Source organism: Berghia stephanieae, chromosome 9, assembly GCF_034508935.2.
Source record: "Berghia stephanieae isolate SIO BIC M18660-M18661 chromosome 9, UCSD_Bste_1.3, whole genome shotgun sequence".
In the NCBI taxonomy this organism is placed as follows: Eukaryota; Metazoa; Mollusca; class Gastropoda; order Nudibranchia; family Aeolidiidae; genus Berghia; species Berghia stephanieae.
This window is the reverse complement of record NC_088368.1, coordinates 7623367-7643446: the sequence shown is the minus strand read 5'-3', so window position 1 is coordinate 7643446 and position 20080 is coordinate 7623367. Positions and strand designations below refer to the sequence as shown.

The 20080-nt window shown below is 36.6% G+C and overlaps 1 protein-coding gene across 3 annotated transcripts in view; it reads left to right on the top strand.

The window, feature by feature from the left end:
- Nucleotides 1-513: 513 nt before the first annotated feature.
- LOC144979588 (uncharacterized) overlaps nucleotides 514-20080 on the top strand; it is a 21804-nt gene continuing 2237 nt past the window's right edge. Inside the window, exons 1-11 of one of the 3 annotated variants that reach the window (XM_078926344.1) lie at nucleotides 514-658; nucleotides 6324-7194; nucleotides 8512-8690; nucleotides 10564-10685; nucleotides 11676-11759; nucleotides 12768-12801; nucleotides 14868-14938; nucleotides 15997-16082; nucleotides 17156-17258; nucleotides 18223-18298; nucleotides 19177-20080. The exon at nucleotides 19177-20080 is cut by the window's right edge and continues 2237 nt beyond it. In XM_078926344.1, the coding sequence (XP_078782470.1) occupies nucleotides 6620-7194; nucleotides 8512-8690; nucleotides 10564-10685; nucleotides 11676-11759; nucleotides 12768-12801; nucleotides 14868-14938; nucleotides 15997-16082; nucleotides 17156-17258; nucleotides 18223-18298; nucleotides 19177-19364 (1518 nt within the window). In that variant the 5' untranslated portion in view covers nucleotides 514-658; nucleotides 6324-6619 and the 3' untranslated portion in view covers nucleotides 19365-20080. Of the gene's footprint in view, nucleotides 827-6323; nucleotides 7195-8511; nucleotides 8691-10563; nucleotides 10686-11675; nucleotides 11760-12767; nucleotides 12802-14867; nucleotides 14939-15996; nucleotides 16083-17155; nucleotides 17259-18222; nucleotides 18299-19176 lie in introns of all 3 variants that reach the window. The other 2 variants (XM_078926346.1, XM_078926345.1) reach the window with 2 other exon arrangements.

The window sequence follows — 20080 nt, the reverse complement described above, 5'->3', positions numbered from 1 at the left end:
ATTACGGTAACTAATAAGCCATAGGATGATACATGTTGCATGTTTAGCGCTACTACAATTTTTAAACAACCACGACGCTTTTTTTTTTACAAGAGGGAGACCTTAAAATTTTATTTATTGTTAATTTTCGAACGATTGCGGAAAATGTATGCAAAATACCTTTTCCAAATAACTCTGGAAATGAACAGTCAAGAGAACAGAATGGACTAAATTGCAGGGAATGTTTTGATTGGTTGATGCTTAGTAACGCTCGAACCATCCATTCTCAGCACCCCGTCCACCCAGGTATATTACCAGTTGGCGGTGGTGAGCCACAAATAAATAATGTTTTTCATTATGTCTGAATTATTACGTATGTTTGTATTTCATTGGTCGACTGTTAATCAAAGGCTGTGGAAGAAAGCGCGTGCGGGTGTGTGTGTGTGTGCATTCATGTGTTGCGTGTGTGTATGTCTCTGTGTGTGTTTGTGTTTGTGTTTGCGTGAGAAGGTGTCATTGGCTTTGAGCATCCCTACACCAGTGAGTGTCTCCAGCATGCTGTAGGTGTGTTATATCACGCGTAACAACATTGTCTTTCTTGCTTCTCATAAGATTATGTGCATGGGGCCATAAACCCTGGTCTGTGCATTGGGCTGTGTTGAAGAACGGACGAGAGTTGGTGTGTATGTTGTGATGACCACCTTCATAAATAACATCAAAATGATTGATATATGTTCTAATGAATCTTTTCTAGAAGTGTGGGATTCCAATGGTTCACTTGGTGGAGAATTATCGTAATGTTTTGTCGATGATTTTGCAACAACAGAATTGTGCTGTAATAAAACATGTACGATATTCTGAGGATGGTATCTTGTTTTATTAATAATTTCATTAAGCAACTTGACTTAATATTATGACAGTGTTGGAAAATTCTGAGGATCTTAAAGCCGAGAGATATCTAAAATTTAAATCATAATACATATAGCATGTTAATTATGAACAGCATAGGATAGCAATCGTGCAGGAATTTTTATTTATACAAGTTCACTATTTTTGTTTCATGCTCAGTTTTTTAACTATATTTTGCTATTTTTAAAATTGATTTTGCCACACAATATTGGTCTTCACCTTTTACTTTATACGGGAGAAATGTCACATTCAGGCGCCACTTCAATAATTGTTAGTAAATACACGTAGATACTCTCTCGAATTACTTTTATTTATCCAAAGAAAGAAACAAATTGACCTCTATCAAGCCACTAAAAGAACGAGCTTTCATTATTTTCATGGTTTAAAAATATCCATTCGAGCGAAAGTTGTGCAACCATTTTGGTAAGTTATCAATGGGGACGATCTATATATTACTTTTCCATGTGCTCGAGGTCATTGGTTACATTGGAATATTGTGTTCAAAGTGACCCACATAGTGAAAAGTATTCATAGCTTTTGAAATAAAAAATAATAATTTGTTTTTTTAAATTGAGCTTTTATATAGCGCAATATCCACTAAACGTGCTCAAAGCGCTTTACGAGGGTTTCCCTGGTCAACAGTAACATTTAACATGTAGGACGGGACATAACGCCTGTTAGGCGATATTACAATTTTTCGGACAAAGACAACGCTGTTAACGGCCAGGTACTCATTTTACACCTGAGTACGGTGAGAGAATGTGAGTAAAGAGCCTTTTCCAAGGACTCAACTATGCGCCGAGCGCGAGGCTCGAACCCAGGACCTTCTGATCCGAAAGCGAGTGTCATACCACTAGACCACATAGCCGCACAATATATATCAAATATCCCGATTGGTCATTTTGTTCAGATTGACACAAGGGTATGTTTACAACTTTTATAAACAATGTTGCGGGTTTACATTTGTTAAGAAATACCCAATCGTTGGACAGCAACAAATAATGTGATTGATGACCTGATTGGACGAAAAATGAATATAGATCGTTCCCATTAGGCCTGAGAGTCCTGGCGTTCCAATCCTATCAAAATAATGATACAAATAAATATTCAAAATATACCTTTAATATTAACTCTGCCAGTCCTGTTTCTTTCTTTGGATAAATAAAACGTTTACTCAAGTTGAGCAACTCAGTATAATATACTAATAGTCATTGAGCCGGCGCCTGAATATGGAATTTCTCACCAAAAGATCATATTCTGGACTGTAAAGATTAAATTGGATTAACTCGCACAAACGCGCCGGTAGTTAGATTTTTAAATGTCATAAAAATCAGTGGCTTTTATTTTTTTCTTTCTTTCTTTTTTTTTTAAAGATGGGGGGGGGGGGGGGGGGGGGGGGATTCTTGGAATTTGTAACTTTGTATTTAACATGCAAAAATATTGTAGCCATATAGAAATGTGCAACATTGATCTTCTTTAAGAAGATAAGGCGTCAGTCAGCTTTACGACACACATCACGCAAACTAATTAGCTAAGTTTTTGGGTAATAATACATTTTCAGTTGTAATATTTCACCCACAAAATCATTTGGTAGCAAGAAAATACTTTCATAATTAATAAAATTGTTGATCTGTCGGATGATGAGTAGAATCCGGTCATGTCTCCAGGTGAAATTTTAAAACTCACCATAAAATGATTCTCTTGTCAAAGATATCAATCCTGGGACGTCCTTGAAGTTGAAGACTCTACTTGTAGTCCCCCCCCCCCTTCTCTCTCTATCTCTCTTCTCTCTTCTCTCTCTCTCTACCTCTCTCTCTAACTCTCTCTCTATCTCTCTATCTCTTCTCTCTCTCTCTATCTCTCTATCTCTCTTCTCTCTTCTCTCTCTCTCTACCTCTCTCTCTAACTCTCTCTCTATCTCTCTATCTCTTCTCTCTCTCTATCTCTCTTCTCTCTGTCTCTACCTCTCTCTCTAACTCTCTCTCTCTATCTCTCTCTCTTCTCTCTCTCTATCTCTCTCTCTATCTCTCTTCTCTCTTCTCTCTCTCTCTACCTCTCTCTCTACTCTCTCTCTATCTCTATCTCTCTCTCTCTCTACTCTCTCTCTCTTCTCTCTCTCTCTCTCTCTCTCTCTATCTCTCTCTCTATCTCTCTCTTCTCTCGCTCCCTCTCTCTCTCTCTCTCTCTCTCTCTCTCTCTCTCTCAATCTCTCTCTATGTCAATGATGACAATATTCCCCGGATCCCCCGGGATTTCGGTACTTTCTCAGAAATTTTTCAAAGATTTTCCTTGTCAAACATTTTCCTCCGATAAAAGCTTAAGTCGCTAAGTGGTGGATTAGCTAAAAGATCACCATCATCATGCCTTGTGTCATAGTTTGACAGTTGCCTGAATTTTGGTGACACTCCCATTTTGTATTACGTCAGCCTAACAGACTGGCGCCAACAGCCAAAAGTGACACAAGACCAGCGGTAGTCTTCGATGAGTCAATGGTCGAAAGGGAAGGGGATTGGGAAAATTGGTCTTTTACTCTTTTACGTATTCTAATTCTAATTAGGGCATGATAGAACGAGTTGGCGACAAAGAAATATATCGGTTCGAGAAAAAAAAAAACGGGAAAAGTTTAGAAGCTTGTAGTCCCGAGACTATAAATGATGTAAAAGCTAAAATTTTATCACAATATAACTTATTTATTGAAATTGATTTTCTCAAATATTTAAAAAAATGTTATAAAAATTGAAATCCACTATTGTTCAAACAAACACACCACTTTTTGTCATATCGAAGACATGGGACGTGATTTTCGAAGCTTGATGTAGGTAATCTATGTCGATCTCCCATTCTTTCTAGATTGAATACAGTTGTAGATAGGAATCTTTTACATATGAATTTCCAGTAGGTCTACCTACCCCAAATAAACATTTTGGTTATTCAAAATATCGAAGCTGATATGCCGTTCCCACGAAAGAAATCGAAAAAGCATTGCCTGTAAAATTATATTCGTTCTCATTACTTTGTTGAAAATATAAGAGGATGGTAGATATCATCATATAATGAAACATGATGTGTGCAACAGTTAAAGTCAATCCGACTTGTTAGTAAAGATATTATGTTATTATCATTGTTGTCATTATCTTTATTATTATTATTATTATTATTATTATTATTATTATTATTATTATTATTATTATTATTATTATTATTATTATTATTATTATTATTATTATTATTATTATTATTTTATTATTATCATCATCATTATCATTATCATTATCATCATATTATTATTATTATTATTATTATTATTATTATTATTATTATTATTATTATTATTATTATTATTATTATTATTATTATTATATATTATATAATAGAAGAAGAAGAAGAAGAAGAAGAAGAAGAAGAAGAAGAAGAAGAAGAAGAAGAAGAAGAAGAAGAAGAAGAAGAAGAAGAAGAAGAAGAAGAAGAAGAAGAAGAAGAAATAGAAGAAGAAGAAAAAGAAAAAAAAGACGAAGAGGACGAGGAAGAGGGGGAATGGGGATGGGAAAGGGAGAGGATGCTGTTGATGATATAACTATAATAATTACCGGTGCAACAAAGTACAAATTATTCATTATTCATGGCTGTCAAGCATACACTTCAAACAATGCACAATCAAAAAAATCGAATGTGCATTTATCTGTCATTTTGTCGATACACAATTATATCGATTTTGTAGAAATTAAAATGCTATCGTTAAGAGCAGGGCCATTATAATATACAGACACGAATGGCAGGATGCAAAATCAACCTTGTCTTCACAATGCATCAGAAATGGAAAACGAGAATATTATAGGCTGTTACGCTACACAATTATAAAACGCTTTTTTCTTTCATTTTGCCCTGAATCCTGTAACTGTGTTCATCGACATATAAAAATACCCCGAATTTGTTGGGGTTTTTTTTTTTTAATCCTTAAACATGGGACTTTGAAACTTGTATACGATTGAAGGCTTTTGGCAAGATGGAAATCGTTTAATATATCGATAGTATCGGTATGAATTATAATTTTTCTGACCAAATTGTTAAAAAATGTGTTACGATATTGTTCGGTGATTGTATTTTGTAAGAGCAGAGAGTTGCGTGAGAACGGAGATCAGCAACTGCATCGACAATTTTCCCAAGTCGATAAGACAAACTGGAGCAGAACGATTCAGACAATTGGATATCAATAAATTCTTGTGGCTTTGTTTTTTGATATTTTGTAAATGAAATGCGGTTGATGTTGCAAGGTTAATTGTAATTGTATTTTTCCTGTTAGAGTGGAGATCTGGGCTCTTTTTTTATTGATGCGTTGAGGTAAAATACTCACAATATCCGCCAGTCAAATTTAACATACCATAAACTGTGTGTAATTTACTGAGAACGTATCCCTAACAGGCTGTCTAAAAATAATAACAATAAGCTGAGTGACGTCAACTTCATTCCCTTTATTCATCTACAAAGAAAGTTAAGAGCATGTATCGTTTGGTTGAATTCGAATAAACTATTGAGTTAAGCCATAAATCGTTATCGATAAGGGGTTTCTAAGCGTCATATTTTAATTACAACTGTCTCGCCACGTGTATAAAAAAAAACGTGGGCTTTTATATAGAGCAACATCTACTAAACGTGCTCTAATCGCTTTACAAAGGGTCCCTGACCAACAGCGACAAGTTGTTTGCCCAGGTATTCATTTTACACCTGAGTACATGTAAGTAAAGAGCCTTTTCCAAGGACTCAACATTGCGCCGAGCACGGCACGCACTCAAGACCTTCCGATCTGAAAGCGAGTGTCATACCACAAAACCACATAGCCACATAGATGATACATACTTTTCGTATGTCGAACACATCTGTAGATAATATGAACCTTTGAAAATCACTTTTCCTAACTGACATACACAATTCAGGAACTGAATATCTGGGGGGGGAAGAGGGGGGGGGAGGGGGGAAACGCATTCCTCTGATACCGTACATTCAGATGATATGTTACATTTAAACATCTCTCTCTCTCTCTCTCTCTCTCTCTCTCTCTCTCTCTCTCTCTCTCAATATATATATAAGGGCTCCGCGTATTCGATCAAAATCCCCTAAAGTTGTTAATTACAAGTTTCTTGAACCCTATAGTGTATTAATCTTCTATTCGTGGCTGTCATTGAGTGTTAATCAGCCCAATAAAGGTAACTGATTATTTCCGTCAACCTATGAAATTGTCGTCACTCAGCACTTTGTAATTGTTTTAGACAGTCATTTCAGTGATTAGTTCTCACGTAATTATATCAATCAGACTATAACTATAGAAGTTCAAGGTAACAGACAGTTTTGTGTGTCGGTACGTTGCATCCGGTTGGTAGATGTTATGAGTATTTTACCTAAACGCATAGCGTCTATATCCAGCCTTTCTTTCATTACAGCAATTGATCCAAGTGCTTTGTTGCTGATTATTTACAATTTGATCTTTCTTAAGAAAGATATGCAGATTGCTGTCTTTGTCAAAATCATAAACTAATCTGTAGATACTAAACAAAATGACTAATTGAATTGTTGGATGTTTCGAAAATTGGGAGTATAGTACGTCTCATAATGCTGACCATTTAAGAAAACATGTCATATCATGATCAATGTCTTGTACAGATGAGGATAGGATATAGATCTTCCCAACAAAGGAGTCGAGAAATGTTCGAGGACACGCAAATGTTTGGTGAATGAAATGTCATTTTATAGAATTCTTGTTAAGATGAATCGGAAGCTCGAGAAAGCCACGACAGAAAGAAAATCTCGTCATAGTTCTCGAGGACGGGATCCAAATATGGGAAATACCTCTTCTTCCCCTGCATACATTTCCCCTTCTGGCTACGTCAGATCGTCGTCTTATTCCCCTAACTACCGATGTAAAAACACTGCACGACCTTTGAACCTGCCAGTTGCAAGGACACAGTTTGTCTATGGCTTCCCAAAACAGTTCATCATCACAAAACCCGAAAGTCTTTCATCCAGTGATGATGGGGAGTTTGAAGGAAGCGATGATAGTTATGTCACAACTAGCAACGTTTTGGGAACAGAGTACAATCAGTCATCGGAAAGATATAATTTCAAACATTCTAAACATTTCGATAAGGAGTTCTTTACTTTCTGTGACCTTGACTACGAGATGCCTCCGGAAGTGCGTCAAGTCCTACAAGAAGAGGGGTTGGATAATTCGACAGTGGAGTCGTGGCTCAGACGAGGGGAAGTCTGGCATCGAAGGGCGAGAGCCTTGAGGAAGTTTCAATCTGCAAAGTTGGCGTAAGAATTAATTAATGATTAGCTGTAGTTGAAATTTGGTGGGGGGGGGGGGGGTCTCGATAGTTCAGTTGGTAGAGCACTCGCTTTACACCCGGAAGGACTGATATCGATCACGGGTGCAGTTGAGATTTGTTCCTCCCTACCCCCCCCCTCCCCTCCTGAATAGGTAACTGGGGCAGTTCGTAGCCATCGTTAAATTGTAGCTTGACACTAGAACCCACTGGGACTTATAGTTTGACGTCATTTTTAAAAATGTTTTGCGCTGTCTAGTGAGTTGTTGTTAGTGCTGCTCAAGGAAACAAGTGATTCTATTTGTTGATCTATTGAATACAACTCAAAATTGGTTTTCTTTTGTGGCCAAAGACTTGTCTTTCGACGTCATTTGTTGGTCAGTGTCAGGCTATCCGTTAACGATGGCTCCGGTCAGTTAGATCTGGTGGAAATTACTTTTTGATATTTTTGACTGTGTCCCATCCAAAAACTAGCAAGCAATTGCAACTGCCTGTTTAACTCTATATATAATTTTTTGTTGTTGAAAAACTCCAGATCCATGGGGCTCTGGAAGACTTTCACTTTGTAGCTGAAGTTTTGTTTGTTTTTTTTGTTGTAGTTTTTTTTTCTTGGGGGGGGGGGTGGTTTTACATTTGTTTTCTTCATTTATTTCTTTGCCGTTTTTTATATTATTTTTGTGTCTGTTTGTTTATGAATCCTGTTAAACTGTAATGTGAATATCGCATGGCTATGATTTCAGTACGTGGCTGTCAGTCAAACTAACCAAAATGACTGATGTTCACAAATTTTTAAACAACAGATTTAATCAAAAATGCACTATGGTTAATACAGCCACAAACACCGTTAGAACTTACCATGCAGCCGAGTAGGGAACAAAAGTGTGATGTCAAAAAAACTGGTTCCAACCTCATTGGAAGTGTGAAACAACTCTTTCGGAGGACTGAATGCATACCGTGTGTAAATGACGGAACCAAGGACTTTCTTATCAGAAGGCGAGTGTCATACTACAAGATCACATAGCCGCAGATGTTGATCTTTTGCTTTTTTTAGGGGTTGTTTTTGTTTTTGGTGTTTTGTTTTTGTTTTGATGTTTTGTTTGTTTCTTTTTTTTTCTGTTTATTGGTTTCCTTGTTATTTGTTTGTATTTTTGTTTTCCTTTGTTTTGTTTTTTTTTTGTTTGTTTTTTTGTTTGTTTTGTTTTGTTTTGTTTTGTTTTTGTCTTCGCCTTTTTTGATGTATTGTTGAAATTTATTGATTTATCAACCAGTCTCCTTATTAAGCTTTTATATTTTTGCATCCTTCCAGACATGCCATGGCCAAGAAACAAGCCGCTCTTCTCCCGCCAATTAAGACGTCAAAGTCGTCATCACCCAATCAACCAACCAGCGTGCAGGAAGGCAATCAAACCACGCCCACTTTAACCGTTGAATTAAACACACTGCCAGATATTCAAGGCCCGCTCAAAGAGCAAGAACCAAAGAAAAGTATGTGTCAAATCGACGTGCGCTTAATTACAAGTCTGACAGTCTAAGCTGCTATGGCCTCTTTGTCGAAACGGAAATATTCTCTAAAACGAACGTAAAATATTGTCCAATACTACAATGTTAAATCAAGACCATAATTGTGGTCGGTTATTTTTAAAAATTCAGTTTTTATATAGCACGATATCCAATAAACGTGCTCAAAGCGCTTTACAAAGGGTCCCAGGCCAACAGCAACACTTTACATGTAGGACGGGAAATGACGCCTGTTAGGCGATATTACAATATTTTAGGACAGAGACAACGCTGTTAACGGCCAGGTACTCATTTTACACCTGAGTACGGTGAGAGAACGTGAGTAAAGAGCTTTTTCCAAGGACTAAACTATGAGCCGAGCAAGGCTCGAACCCAGGACCTTCCGATCCGAAAGCGAGTGTCATACCAGTAGACCACATAGCCGCATGTAGTGTAGAACTAATGTTTGTAAGTTGCAAGATGGCGCTAGACTTTAAGCAGCAGCTTCTTATGGTTCACACTATTATGTTATGACGATCGACCCAATCAGCAAAGTCCGGTCCGCATTCGTGCACCGTCGCAAACCCGCCTGGTAGCATCGTCACAACACACCTTTCGACTAGATGCTCTGCCGTCTCGGGTTCTTGCCCACAGCGTGGACATATTGGACAGGAAGTTAGACCCCACCGATGTAACGCACTTGCCGTTTGGCAGCTCCTCGACCGAAAGTCTTTAAGCGAATTTATAAAGGCAAAGTAAAAACTTCAGACAAAGTTACCCCAGTTGGCGTTACTTCTTGGTGTCGTTAAGCAGGATCTCAAAATAGGCCATGGAAAAATATGAGTTGGCTCATTGTCATGTCTTGGCATATGGGCCTTCAAAGCTCTGAACATCTTGAAAACTTGAACATTTATAAAGCGCAATATCAACCAAACATGTTCAAAGCGCTTTTCAATTGGTCCCTAGCCTACAGCAACACTCAAAATGTGGGACAGTATATGACACCTTTAAGGTGATATTACACTTTTTTATTTTCGACAGAGACAACGCCGTTTTTGGCCAGTTATTCATTTCATACCAATTACACACACACACACACACACACACACACACACACACATAGAGAGAGAGAGAGAGAGAGAGAGAGAGAGAGAGAGAGAGAGAATAAAGAGCCTATTCCAAGGACTCAATCGTGCGCCTCTCAGAGTGGAACTAGAACCTGGGACCTATTTATTATTATTATTATTATTATTATTATTAGTAGTAGTAGTAGTAGTAGCAGTAGTAGTAGTAGTAGTAGTAGTAGTAGTAGTAGTAGTAGTAGTAGTAGTTGTAGTAGAAGTAGTAGTAGTAGTAGTAGTAGTAGTAGTAGTAGTAGTAGTAGTAGTAGTAGTAGTAGCAATAGTAGTAGTAGTATTAGTATTATTATTATTATTATTGATATTGTTGTTGTTGTTATTATTATTATAATATTATTATTGTTATTATTATTATTATTGTTATTATTATTATTATTATATTATTATTATTATTATTATTTATTATTATTATTATTATTATTAATATTAATATTATTATTATTATTATTATTATTATCATAATTGTCGGCACGTGCTCAACATCCTCATCATCACAACTACCGTTATCATCATCGTCCTCACATAATCATCCTCAACATCATAATATCATCATCATCGTCATCATCATCACCATCATCATCATCATCATCATCATCATCATCATCATCATCATCATCATCCCCATCCCCATCCCCGTCGTCTTCAGTGTCATCATCGCCGTCACCTTTATCACCAACAACCATCACCGTGATTAGTCACACTTCTCCATTTTCCTATTCCAGAGATGACGGCTAGAGAGGAGGTGATGCTAATGACCACAGAGGTAGAGGATATGAGATGGCGAGCGGACCAACAACAAGAAAGGATCTTTATGCCTGTGGAATTCCTCTTTCCCAGACTGGTGGTAAGGGTAGATTAAAATGCATTATACTGTATTTGTAATCACAAATTTGTGATATGGACTCCATTTGATGGGTTCGAGCTTTCAGTTAATCTTCATTAAGACCCACTTTCCCAGAGTGGTATTACGCCAAGGTGAACTAGATGCTGGACATTGAATTTGTAGCCACAAATAGGAAACATGGGATTAATTTCTATTCGTTATATTGGAGAATAAGGGCAGTTTCTAACATTGCAAAAAAAAAATAAATAAATCAAAGTTCGTATAATTATAATCATTTTAATTCTAAATTCACTTATATGGCAAAGGCAAAACCTCCACCCCCTCCCCCTCCCACCCCAACCCCCTTCTTCTCTTCCCTACGCCAAGTATGTACCACCATTATTAGCATGTCATCATTACCATTATTATCATCATAAATCACTTCCTCCAATTCCACAAACACCATCGTAATCACAAACATCTGCGCCGATTATCATGCCAAAACACTAAGGATGAATTCACACCCGAGACTGACTCCGACGATCCGGCACTGCCGTCTTCTGCCGTCTTCCGGATGAAGAAGTTGAGCACGGACAAAATACTAAGAATAAGGAGGAAGGGCCGCTAGACCTACCCATACCAAGCACCCGACGTCCTCTGCCGTTTTGTTTTTTTAGCTTGGTATTGGTATGTCTGGCGGCTCTTCTCTTTATGCTTAGTATTTTGTCCGTGCCCAACGTCTGTATCCGGAAGACGGCAGTGCCATGTCGTCGAAGTCAGTCTCCGGTGTGGGTTATCCCTAACAGAGCCGCCTTCATCTCCAATTTTTGCAACCTTTTTACTGACCATTTGTATCTCCAATTCATCATTTCACAAAAATTGTTCAACCATTTCTAACAAGACCACCCCAATTACAACCACCAATAGCACAACCACTATCTCCACCAGCCGCCACCATCACCAACACCAACACCACCACCATCCTCATCAACATTCACATTCCTTCCACAGATAATTTCATCTAAAGTCCCCTGGTGTCATGCGTTGTCCAAGACTGTCCGAAAGGAAGACGGAAATATCTTGTCGCTCATCTATGTACGTAAATATGAACCATCTCTAAATGAACCATGGTTGTAAAATACCTTTGTTGTGTCATTATTATTATTATTATTATTATTATTATTATTATTATTATTATTATTATTATTATTATTATTATTATTATTATTATTATTATTATTATTATTATTGTTGTTGTTGTTGTTGTTGTTGTTGTTGTTGTTGTTGTTGTTGTTGTTGTTGTTGTTATTATTATTATTATTATGGTGATAATAGGTTTGTTTGTTTTGTTTTTTGTTGTTGTTGTTTTGTTTTGTTTTTTTAATCAGTCTGGCTGCATGGCTTGCAATCTGCAGTCGTTTAAAGGTGGAAATAAAGCTCAATTTTCTTATCCTGCTGACACTGTAGTGATTTTATTAAAAATTTCACCTCGTCTTGCTGGTTTAAAGTTGAAAGTGAAAAATGTGTATATTTTGTCAATTGTTTATTTGTCTATATAGCATAGATGGAATGAATTGATTTGAAAAAATAACGCCAAATAAAAATGCAAAAATGTCAATCCCAATTTGTCCATGCCAAGCGACTTTTAAAACCGCCAAGGTTTTGGAATTTGGCATTAAACAGGCACATTGACAACCCTGCTTATAAGTTTTTAATAATGTTTATACATTACTCAATCAACCAACCAATCAATCAAGCAATAAGTAATCAAACAACCATTATTATTGCACCTTCTAAAACTAAATCTCGTTGAGATTCCCATGTCGTGTGTTGATCACATGACGATATTGTACGTTTCTATTGGTTATTGTTTCATGAAATTACATCAAGTAAGAGGGTGGACTACGGTCTCTATGCTTGTACTGTAAACATAAAGGAAAATAGACCTCCTACTTTATTCCGGAGACGATGGATCTCTTATCTGAACGGTTATTGTTGCCACTCGTTTACATATGAATGTATTTATTATTCACGTTTCCTCCATGCTATATTATTTGATTAATTTGTTATTTGAACTTGTCATTTTCCACGCATCCTATCTAGGACTTTGAAACTTGGACTTTTGATGATATTTTAGGTATGTAAATAAATCTCATTTAAATGATAAGAATCAAAAATAATTCTTTCTATTTTGTCTCCGTTTTTGTTTTTTGGTCAAAAATTGAAAATTAAAAAAAAATATTAATCTTCGTTAAACTGGTCCCATGCACTCATTTCGCTCATATCATATATTTATGAATAAGAATGTGCAACCTGAATGAACCAAACAGTGGTGTATAGACAGGGGAATCAGAGAGAAAAAGATCGACCTACGAGTTTTCTAAAAAAAAAAAACTTGACCTTTTATATAGCGCAATATCCACTAAACATGCTAAAAGCGCTTTACAAGGGGTCCCCTGACCAACAGCAACACGTAACATTTAGAACGAGACATGACACCTGTTAGGCGATATACACTTTTTCGGACAGAGACAACGCTGTTAACGGCCAGGTACTCATTTTATACCTGAGTACGGTGAGAGAATGTGAGTAAAGAGCCTTTTCCAAGGACTCAACTATGCGCCGAGCGAAGCTCGAACCCAGGACCTTCCGATCCGAAAGCGAGTGTCATACCACTAGACCAATAGCCGCTTAACCAGTAGAATATTGACCAATCAAAGCATGGAACTTGTGACACACCTTCACACGTGCTCGGAAAAACATGGTTGTTTATAAACAATAACGTGGATGAATTCGACCTCTCTCTGATCATTGTTGGTGATTAGTTATCACACGATTTTCTCAATCAAATTATAAAAATTTAAGTTTACACACAGTTTTCTGTGTTAGTTCTATAGATAGAATGCGCTTGGCCAAGGAGTTCACAACATTGCCATCCGGAAGTATAACGGACCAACACACAACTCTGTGTAACCATGAACTTTTATAAGCTGGTTAATACAGTTTAGTGAGAACAACTCACAAACGCGGAGGGCAAATACAATAACAAAGACCTGAGTGACGTCATCTTCGAACTATCTATAGATAGTATGCGCTTGGCTAAGAAGCTCATAACATTGCCATCCGGAAGTATAACGAACCAACACACAAAACTGTGTGTATCCATGAACGTTTATAGTCAGGTTAATACAGTACAGTGAGCATTACTCATAAACGCGGATGGCAAAAAACAATAACAAAGACCTGAGTGACGTCATATTCGAACTATCTATAGATAGTACGCGCTTGGCTCAGAAGCTCATAACATGGCCATCCGGAAGTATAACGAACCAACACACAAAACTGTGTGTGTCCATGAACGTTTACAGTCTGGTTAATACAGTTCAGTGAGCATTACTCATAAACGCGGATGGCAAAAAACAATAACAAAGACCTGAGTGACGTCATCTTCGAACTGTCTATTGATCAAGCGATAGAACAGTGAGTATTTTACTTAGACACATACCATCGATAGTAAAACCTATGTATTTCGCTATGCTGACCAATCACTGCCATTGTTTACGTAGGTCCGAGAGGCAGGCATGGTTATATTTCCTTCCACTGGGCGTCTATAAAGCTTTCGAATCCTCCATAGTTTTCACACACAAGGATTATTAAATTATGCAATTTAGATTGTTCAAAAAGGTCGTTGAATTTTCATATGATATATCATAATCATTAAAAGTTACATAGGTCGTTGTTGTTTTAGTTTTTAGGATTTTTTAAATCGCTTGCAAACTTTAAGGTCATTTCAACGCTGGAGTTATATTATATGTCAAATAACCTTTAACCCGTTAACTGCCGTTCTCTGGAAAAAGCACATATTTAAAAATGGCCAGAAAACTCGTCCTTCAAATATCGATCGATTTAAATGAATCTCATTATGGCAAAACTCTCAAAAATGGGGCTTCGCGAGGTCCTCCAGAAATCCCAGAGTTTTTGCCATTATGAGGGTCATTTAAATCGATCAACATTGGAAAGGCGAGATTTCTTGCAAAAAATTTTAATACGTGTCTTTTTAAAGTACGGGACTTAACTGATTAAATACAATTTTATACACATAATATTATGTGACATAAACAAACAAAAAGGCTAAATTGGTGTGTAGATATTAACTTTTCAACAAAAACCGTATTAAATTTTTTATTTACTTTTTCATCCCAGAGGCCAGCCGTAATGTTGTTGACATGTATCGCCAAGGTTGTAGAGTCAAATCCATCATGCTCTTGTGTAAGGTGAGTTAATAACCCAATAACAGCAAGACTGAATTTTTCTTTCAACTACTTTTCTTTTCTTTCTTGCGTAACTTGTATGATTGTAATTATAGACATAGATAAATTATATTACAGCGATGTGACCCAGGGTACGTAGAATCTCAAATACATTCCATCAACTTCCATCTTCGAAAATCGATAAAATTTGAAGTCAGTTTTTAAAATGGAATCCCGCCTGTAAGGGTTCATACAATACAAATAAAGATCACTTGCCTATTTAAAATCCTGACTGCAAAGGGTTAATACAATACATAGAAAGATCGCCTGCCAATTTTTTATTGGAACTTGACGCAGCCCTTTGAATTCTTGTACTTCGTATTTCCTGTTTGAACTCTCTCTCTCTCTCTCTCTCTCTCTCTCTCTCTCTCTCTCTCTCTCTCTCTCTCTCTATCTCTCTATCTATCTATCTATCTATCTATCTTTCGTTCCCTCTTTCTAGTTCTCTCTCCCTCTTTCTCTCTCTCTCTCTCTCTCTCTCTCTCTCTCTCTCTTTCTCTCTTTCTTTCTTTCTTTCTTTCTCTCTCTCTCATTCCCCATCTCTCTATCTCTTTCTATCTCTCCCCCTCTCTCTCTCCCCTCTCTCTCTGTCCCTCCCTCTCTCTCCTTCTCTCTCTCTCTCTTCCCCTCTCTCCCCTCTCTCTATCTTTCTCTCTCGTTTTCTCTCTCTTCCTCTATTTCTCTCCCTCTCTCTCGCTCTCTCTCTTCCTATATCTCTCTATCGTTATCTCTCTCCCTATCTCTCTCTCTCTCTCTCTCTCTCTCTTTCTCTCTCACCAAAGTAGGAGGTGCATATTATAATGATATGCTCCTCAAAACGACTGCCTTTGTAGTCATGACAAAAACCAGTGCATGCTATCAGAACTAGAAAGCAAATGAGAAAATTAGAAAAAGACATAGCACTCCTATACGAGATAAACAAACTTCACAGAATTGAATGGTATTACTGAATAATATTATATCATACTATTATTTATATTTTTCATTTTAAATCTAAATTTATCCCTGTGGATTTTTTACAGGGAGGCCCGGGTTATTTCTACATGCTCAGGAACTTTGTCATGACGCCTCAGAAATTGTCCAAACAGCGATATAGATATGTCAGAAGGTATGGCAGTGTAGTTTCATTGTAGTAGAAATTCATAAATGAAATAAGCCGATACATTCATGTAGCTCATATTATCTAATATGATTTCACTGCGCAAAACGTTCGTCGTATTGTTTCATCTATCCTTATTGCAGGTCCTATTTAACCCTCTCCTTACCAACTACAGGAAAATCATCACAATCGTTACGATACTGTGAACATTTATCTTACACAGAATTTTTATGTACATCCCAAAATTTGAAGAAAAATATTTGTACAGTTTAAAAGAACTTAATTAATGTTATTTTGTAGAACAAAGTTATGTTTAGCACGCTCTTAGCTTCACTTTTAATAAATCAATTTTAGTGACATTTTGGTAAAAACTTTGAAAATGTTTGGTAAGGAAAGAGTTAAACAAAGATCCGTTTTATTTAGTCCAAATCGCCTACTGTGTAGCTTTGCGGCTTGTGATACGACAATCGCCGTCGGATCGGTAGGTCCCCAGTTCGAGTCCCTCTCGAGGCGGTGCAAAGTTGAGTCCTTTGAAAAGACTCTTTACTCACATTCTGTCTTAGCACTCAGGTGTAAAATGAGTAACAAGCCAGTAACAGCTTTGTCTCCCTCGGAAAAAAAAATAAATTGTGAATGCACATTACAGGCGACATGTCGTGTCATACATGTTAAGTAGGTACATGTTGCTGTTAATTTGTAAAGGACTTTGAGTTCACTTACTAGATAATGCTGTATATAGAAGCTCTTTATATTTGTTTGTTTGTTGTTTTACACTGAACTAATCTATCTCATGTTCTATGCTATATTTTTCCTTTATGCATGCGTTGAAATGACCTAAAAATCGTGTTTACCAAACAAATAGATAATAGATGGAGCGAAATTGACGTCACTCAACTCTTTATTGTTTTTAGAGAACTATTTCAATGATTATTTCTTACTAAATTTTATAAATTAGACGATAAATGTTAATGGTTACACATAGTTTTGATTATCGGTACGTTATATCCGACTAGCAGATGTAGTTAGTATTTTACCTACACGTATAGGATAAGTATTAAACCACACTTCCTTTCGCGTGTCAGATTTTGGCAAACTCTCGGTGAGATGATTAGCAAGATTGACTCCGAAGAGGCCAAGATTCACATCATTGGGGCTGATCTTGAGTCCAATCCACAGGGACAAAAGGTAATTGTGTTTTTATGTGGATGTATGCCAGTCTCTGTGTGTATATGTGTGTGTTTGTGTGTGTACCATAACGCCACCTTTGTTCTGCCGATTAAGTCACACGGACGCCCCCCCCCCCCTTCCCACCTTCCCTCACTATATAATTTAAAAAAGTATGAGCTAATCATTCTTTTATTGTAGATTTTAATGCTGTTTATGTTATATATTTGCAAGTGATATTTGAAACTCGAAGCGGTAAATAACTTTTTTTTAAATTAGAGAAGCTTCAATATACAGTGGAATCCGCATAAAGTCAAAACTCTTAAAGTCTATATCTGCTTAAAATCAACACCTCTTGTTGGTCGCAAATGTTCTGTTCTTTATCTAAGTGTGTTCCATTGATATCTTGCTTAAAGTCAACCAATCTCTCTGGTCGGCGGTGTTGGCTTTATCGGAATTCCAATGTAATTTGTCATCATGAATTTTATTGAGCTTCTGTCATTATTTTCATTGTTTTGTGTCAAGAAATGAAGGACTTGAATCAAGTGCTTCTTGTGATAGATTGGTAAAATCCATTATATTATGCCATCGTTGGTTCGAATAAATACCCAAGATAAAATCAATAAAAAATGTTTTGAGTAATTGGAGGTTTAATTGATTCTAATGGTACAATTTCTTATTATATGATCAACAACACTTTGTTCTTTGTTTTGTTGGAAATTTTTTTGGTGTGTTTTTGTTTGTTGTTGTTGTCGTTGTTTGTTTGTTCCTTTTCTGTTTGATGTTTTTTTTTCTTTTTGAAGGGGTTAGTTTTGGGTAGTTTGTTTCCTTTTTTTTTTGAAAGGGTGGGAGGTTTTATTGTTTGTCTTGCTCTTCTTTTTTTATTATTCCATTGTTTTGTTTTTGGTTGTTTTGGTGTTTCTTTTATAACCACGGATTAGCTGTCCTTACAATTAAAATCTTCTATTGTTATTTCATTTACCAGTTAATCCGATCCATCTTGAAGGCAATTCATCCAAACAGACTTGATTTAGAAACTCCTCTAGAGCACACACCCAGGGGTAAGTCATCCTTGTCTGTAGAGAGTTGTAGCTACACACTATGTAGCACGTATTCTGTATCTCTTATCTCATATGTACACATTATGTATAACATTAACATGTTATTTTTGGTACAAAACATGTGCTGAATGAGGTTTCAAGTTGTTTGCTTTTTTTAGCCCATTTATTTATACCACGGACACATTTCAAGGCTTTCATTTTTTCGAGAGAACGCCGCAATGACGTAGGCGTTAACCGTGGTTCAGCATCGCGAACTCAAGAGGGCGCAGTGTATTTCTTTCGTTGTTTTTGGCAACCAATCAAAATGAGATTAACTTTGAAAAGATTTCAAGATCGATAATTCGAGTTGTCAATAGAAACGAAGAAAAGAAAAAGTGTCCAAAGACGATCTCATACTGGGTTTCTCTTGACATGATATTAAACATTCCTACTAAACCATGGCTGTTTGGTCTTAATTACCGTCCAAATGGATGGCAAAGGTCCCAAATTTTGACCATTTAAAAAAAATAAGTACGGCAATTTACACACATTTCCATTTGCAGTTCAAGTATGAATGAGTACGGTACCTGGCAATAAGTTATCTTAAGCGTCATATTACACAATTTGAACGCCCAAGAGACAATTTCCATTGTATGAAATGGATACATAGTATTCTATGGCCTGCTTGGAGAATAAATGAAACATTAAGCGTTTTTGGTTCACTGTAAATGTATATCTTTAAATCATTGTACGACTATTTCACTTTATAAAAAGTAATTGACCTTTATCTTAGTCCAACCTATAGCTATTTGGAAACCATGCCAAACATCTGAAATTGCAGGCCTTCGAGATTCTGAACAAGTATTATTTTAACGAAAGTTACTCTCTCTCTTTTTCAGGTCGAGAGAGTATAGAACTTTACTTTGACTACCGGAAGTTCCTGTTATGGCGATCCAGGAGTGAAAGTGAGCAGTCTTTCTACGAATCAAGAGCAGACGGCACAAAGTCGTGGTCCTCTATAGAAGAAGACATTCAGAGGAGGGAAAGAATCCAGAACATTCTCAACTGTTCCAAACCACCCGACTGACGTGGAACGTTTGTCTTTATTTCATTTGTATCTCTTGATTGGAGATGATTTTATCGAAGTATTTTTTTTCCTTATTATAATATGCATTTGTGTCCCATTGCCTCTAAACAGTATTACGTCGGAATTATTTAAATGTTGAGATTTGTATTTATAGTAAAAAATTATACAAAACTTTGGTTAAACTGATATGTGTTCTATTCTGTCGAATTCTGAAAAAACAACACATTTTAAAAATCCTCCTTCAAATATCGATCGGTTAAATAATAGATCGATATTTAAAGTACTAGATTTCTGGCCAAAATGTTTAAAACGTTTTTCCAGACTATGTCAGTATTGAAGAAACTAGATTTGCCTCTTGAAGTGAGTTAATTTCATAAAATTTTGACATTTTATCTTTTAATTTTGAAATTCCCTTTTAGGCATCATGTTCACCCTGACATGATACCAGATGGAGACGGTGGGTCATATGTTTTCAGTTCGATTTTCCGAGTTTGGCATGTAAAACGCGCTTAATGATCCTTAAATACTTTGTTCCCAAGTACTCTAGATGGAACTTAATTTCCATCTCACACAGTACGAGTTTCATTTAAGCACCCGTTTGTGTCCTTACACTCTTAAATTATCCGTCATTACTTAATTCAAGTGCGCATTATGATCTAAGAAAGCGATAGGGCCTGGGTGGGGTTCCCGACCTCCCATAGTGGGCAGGGAGGTAT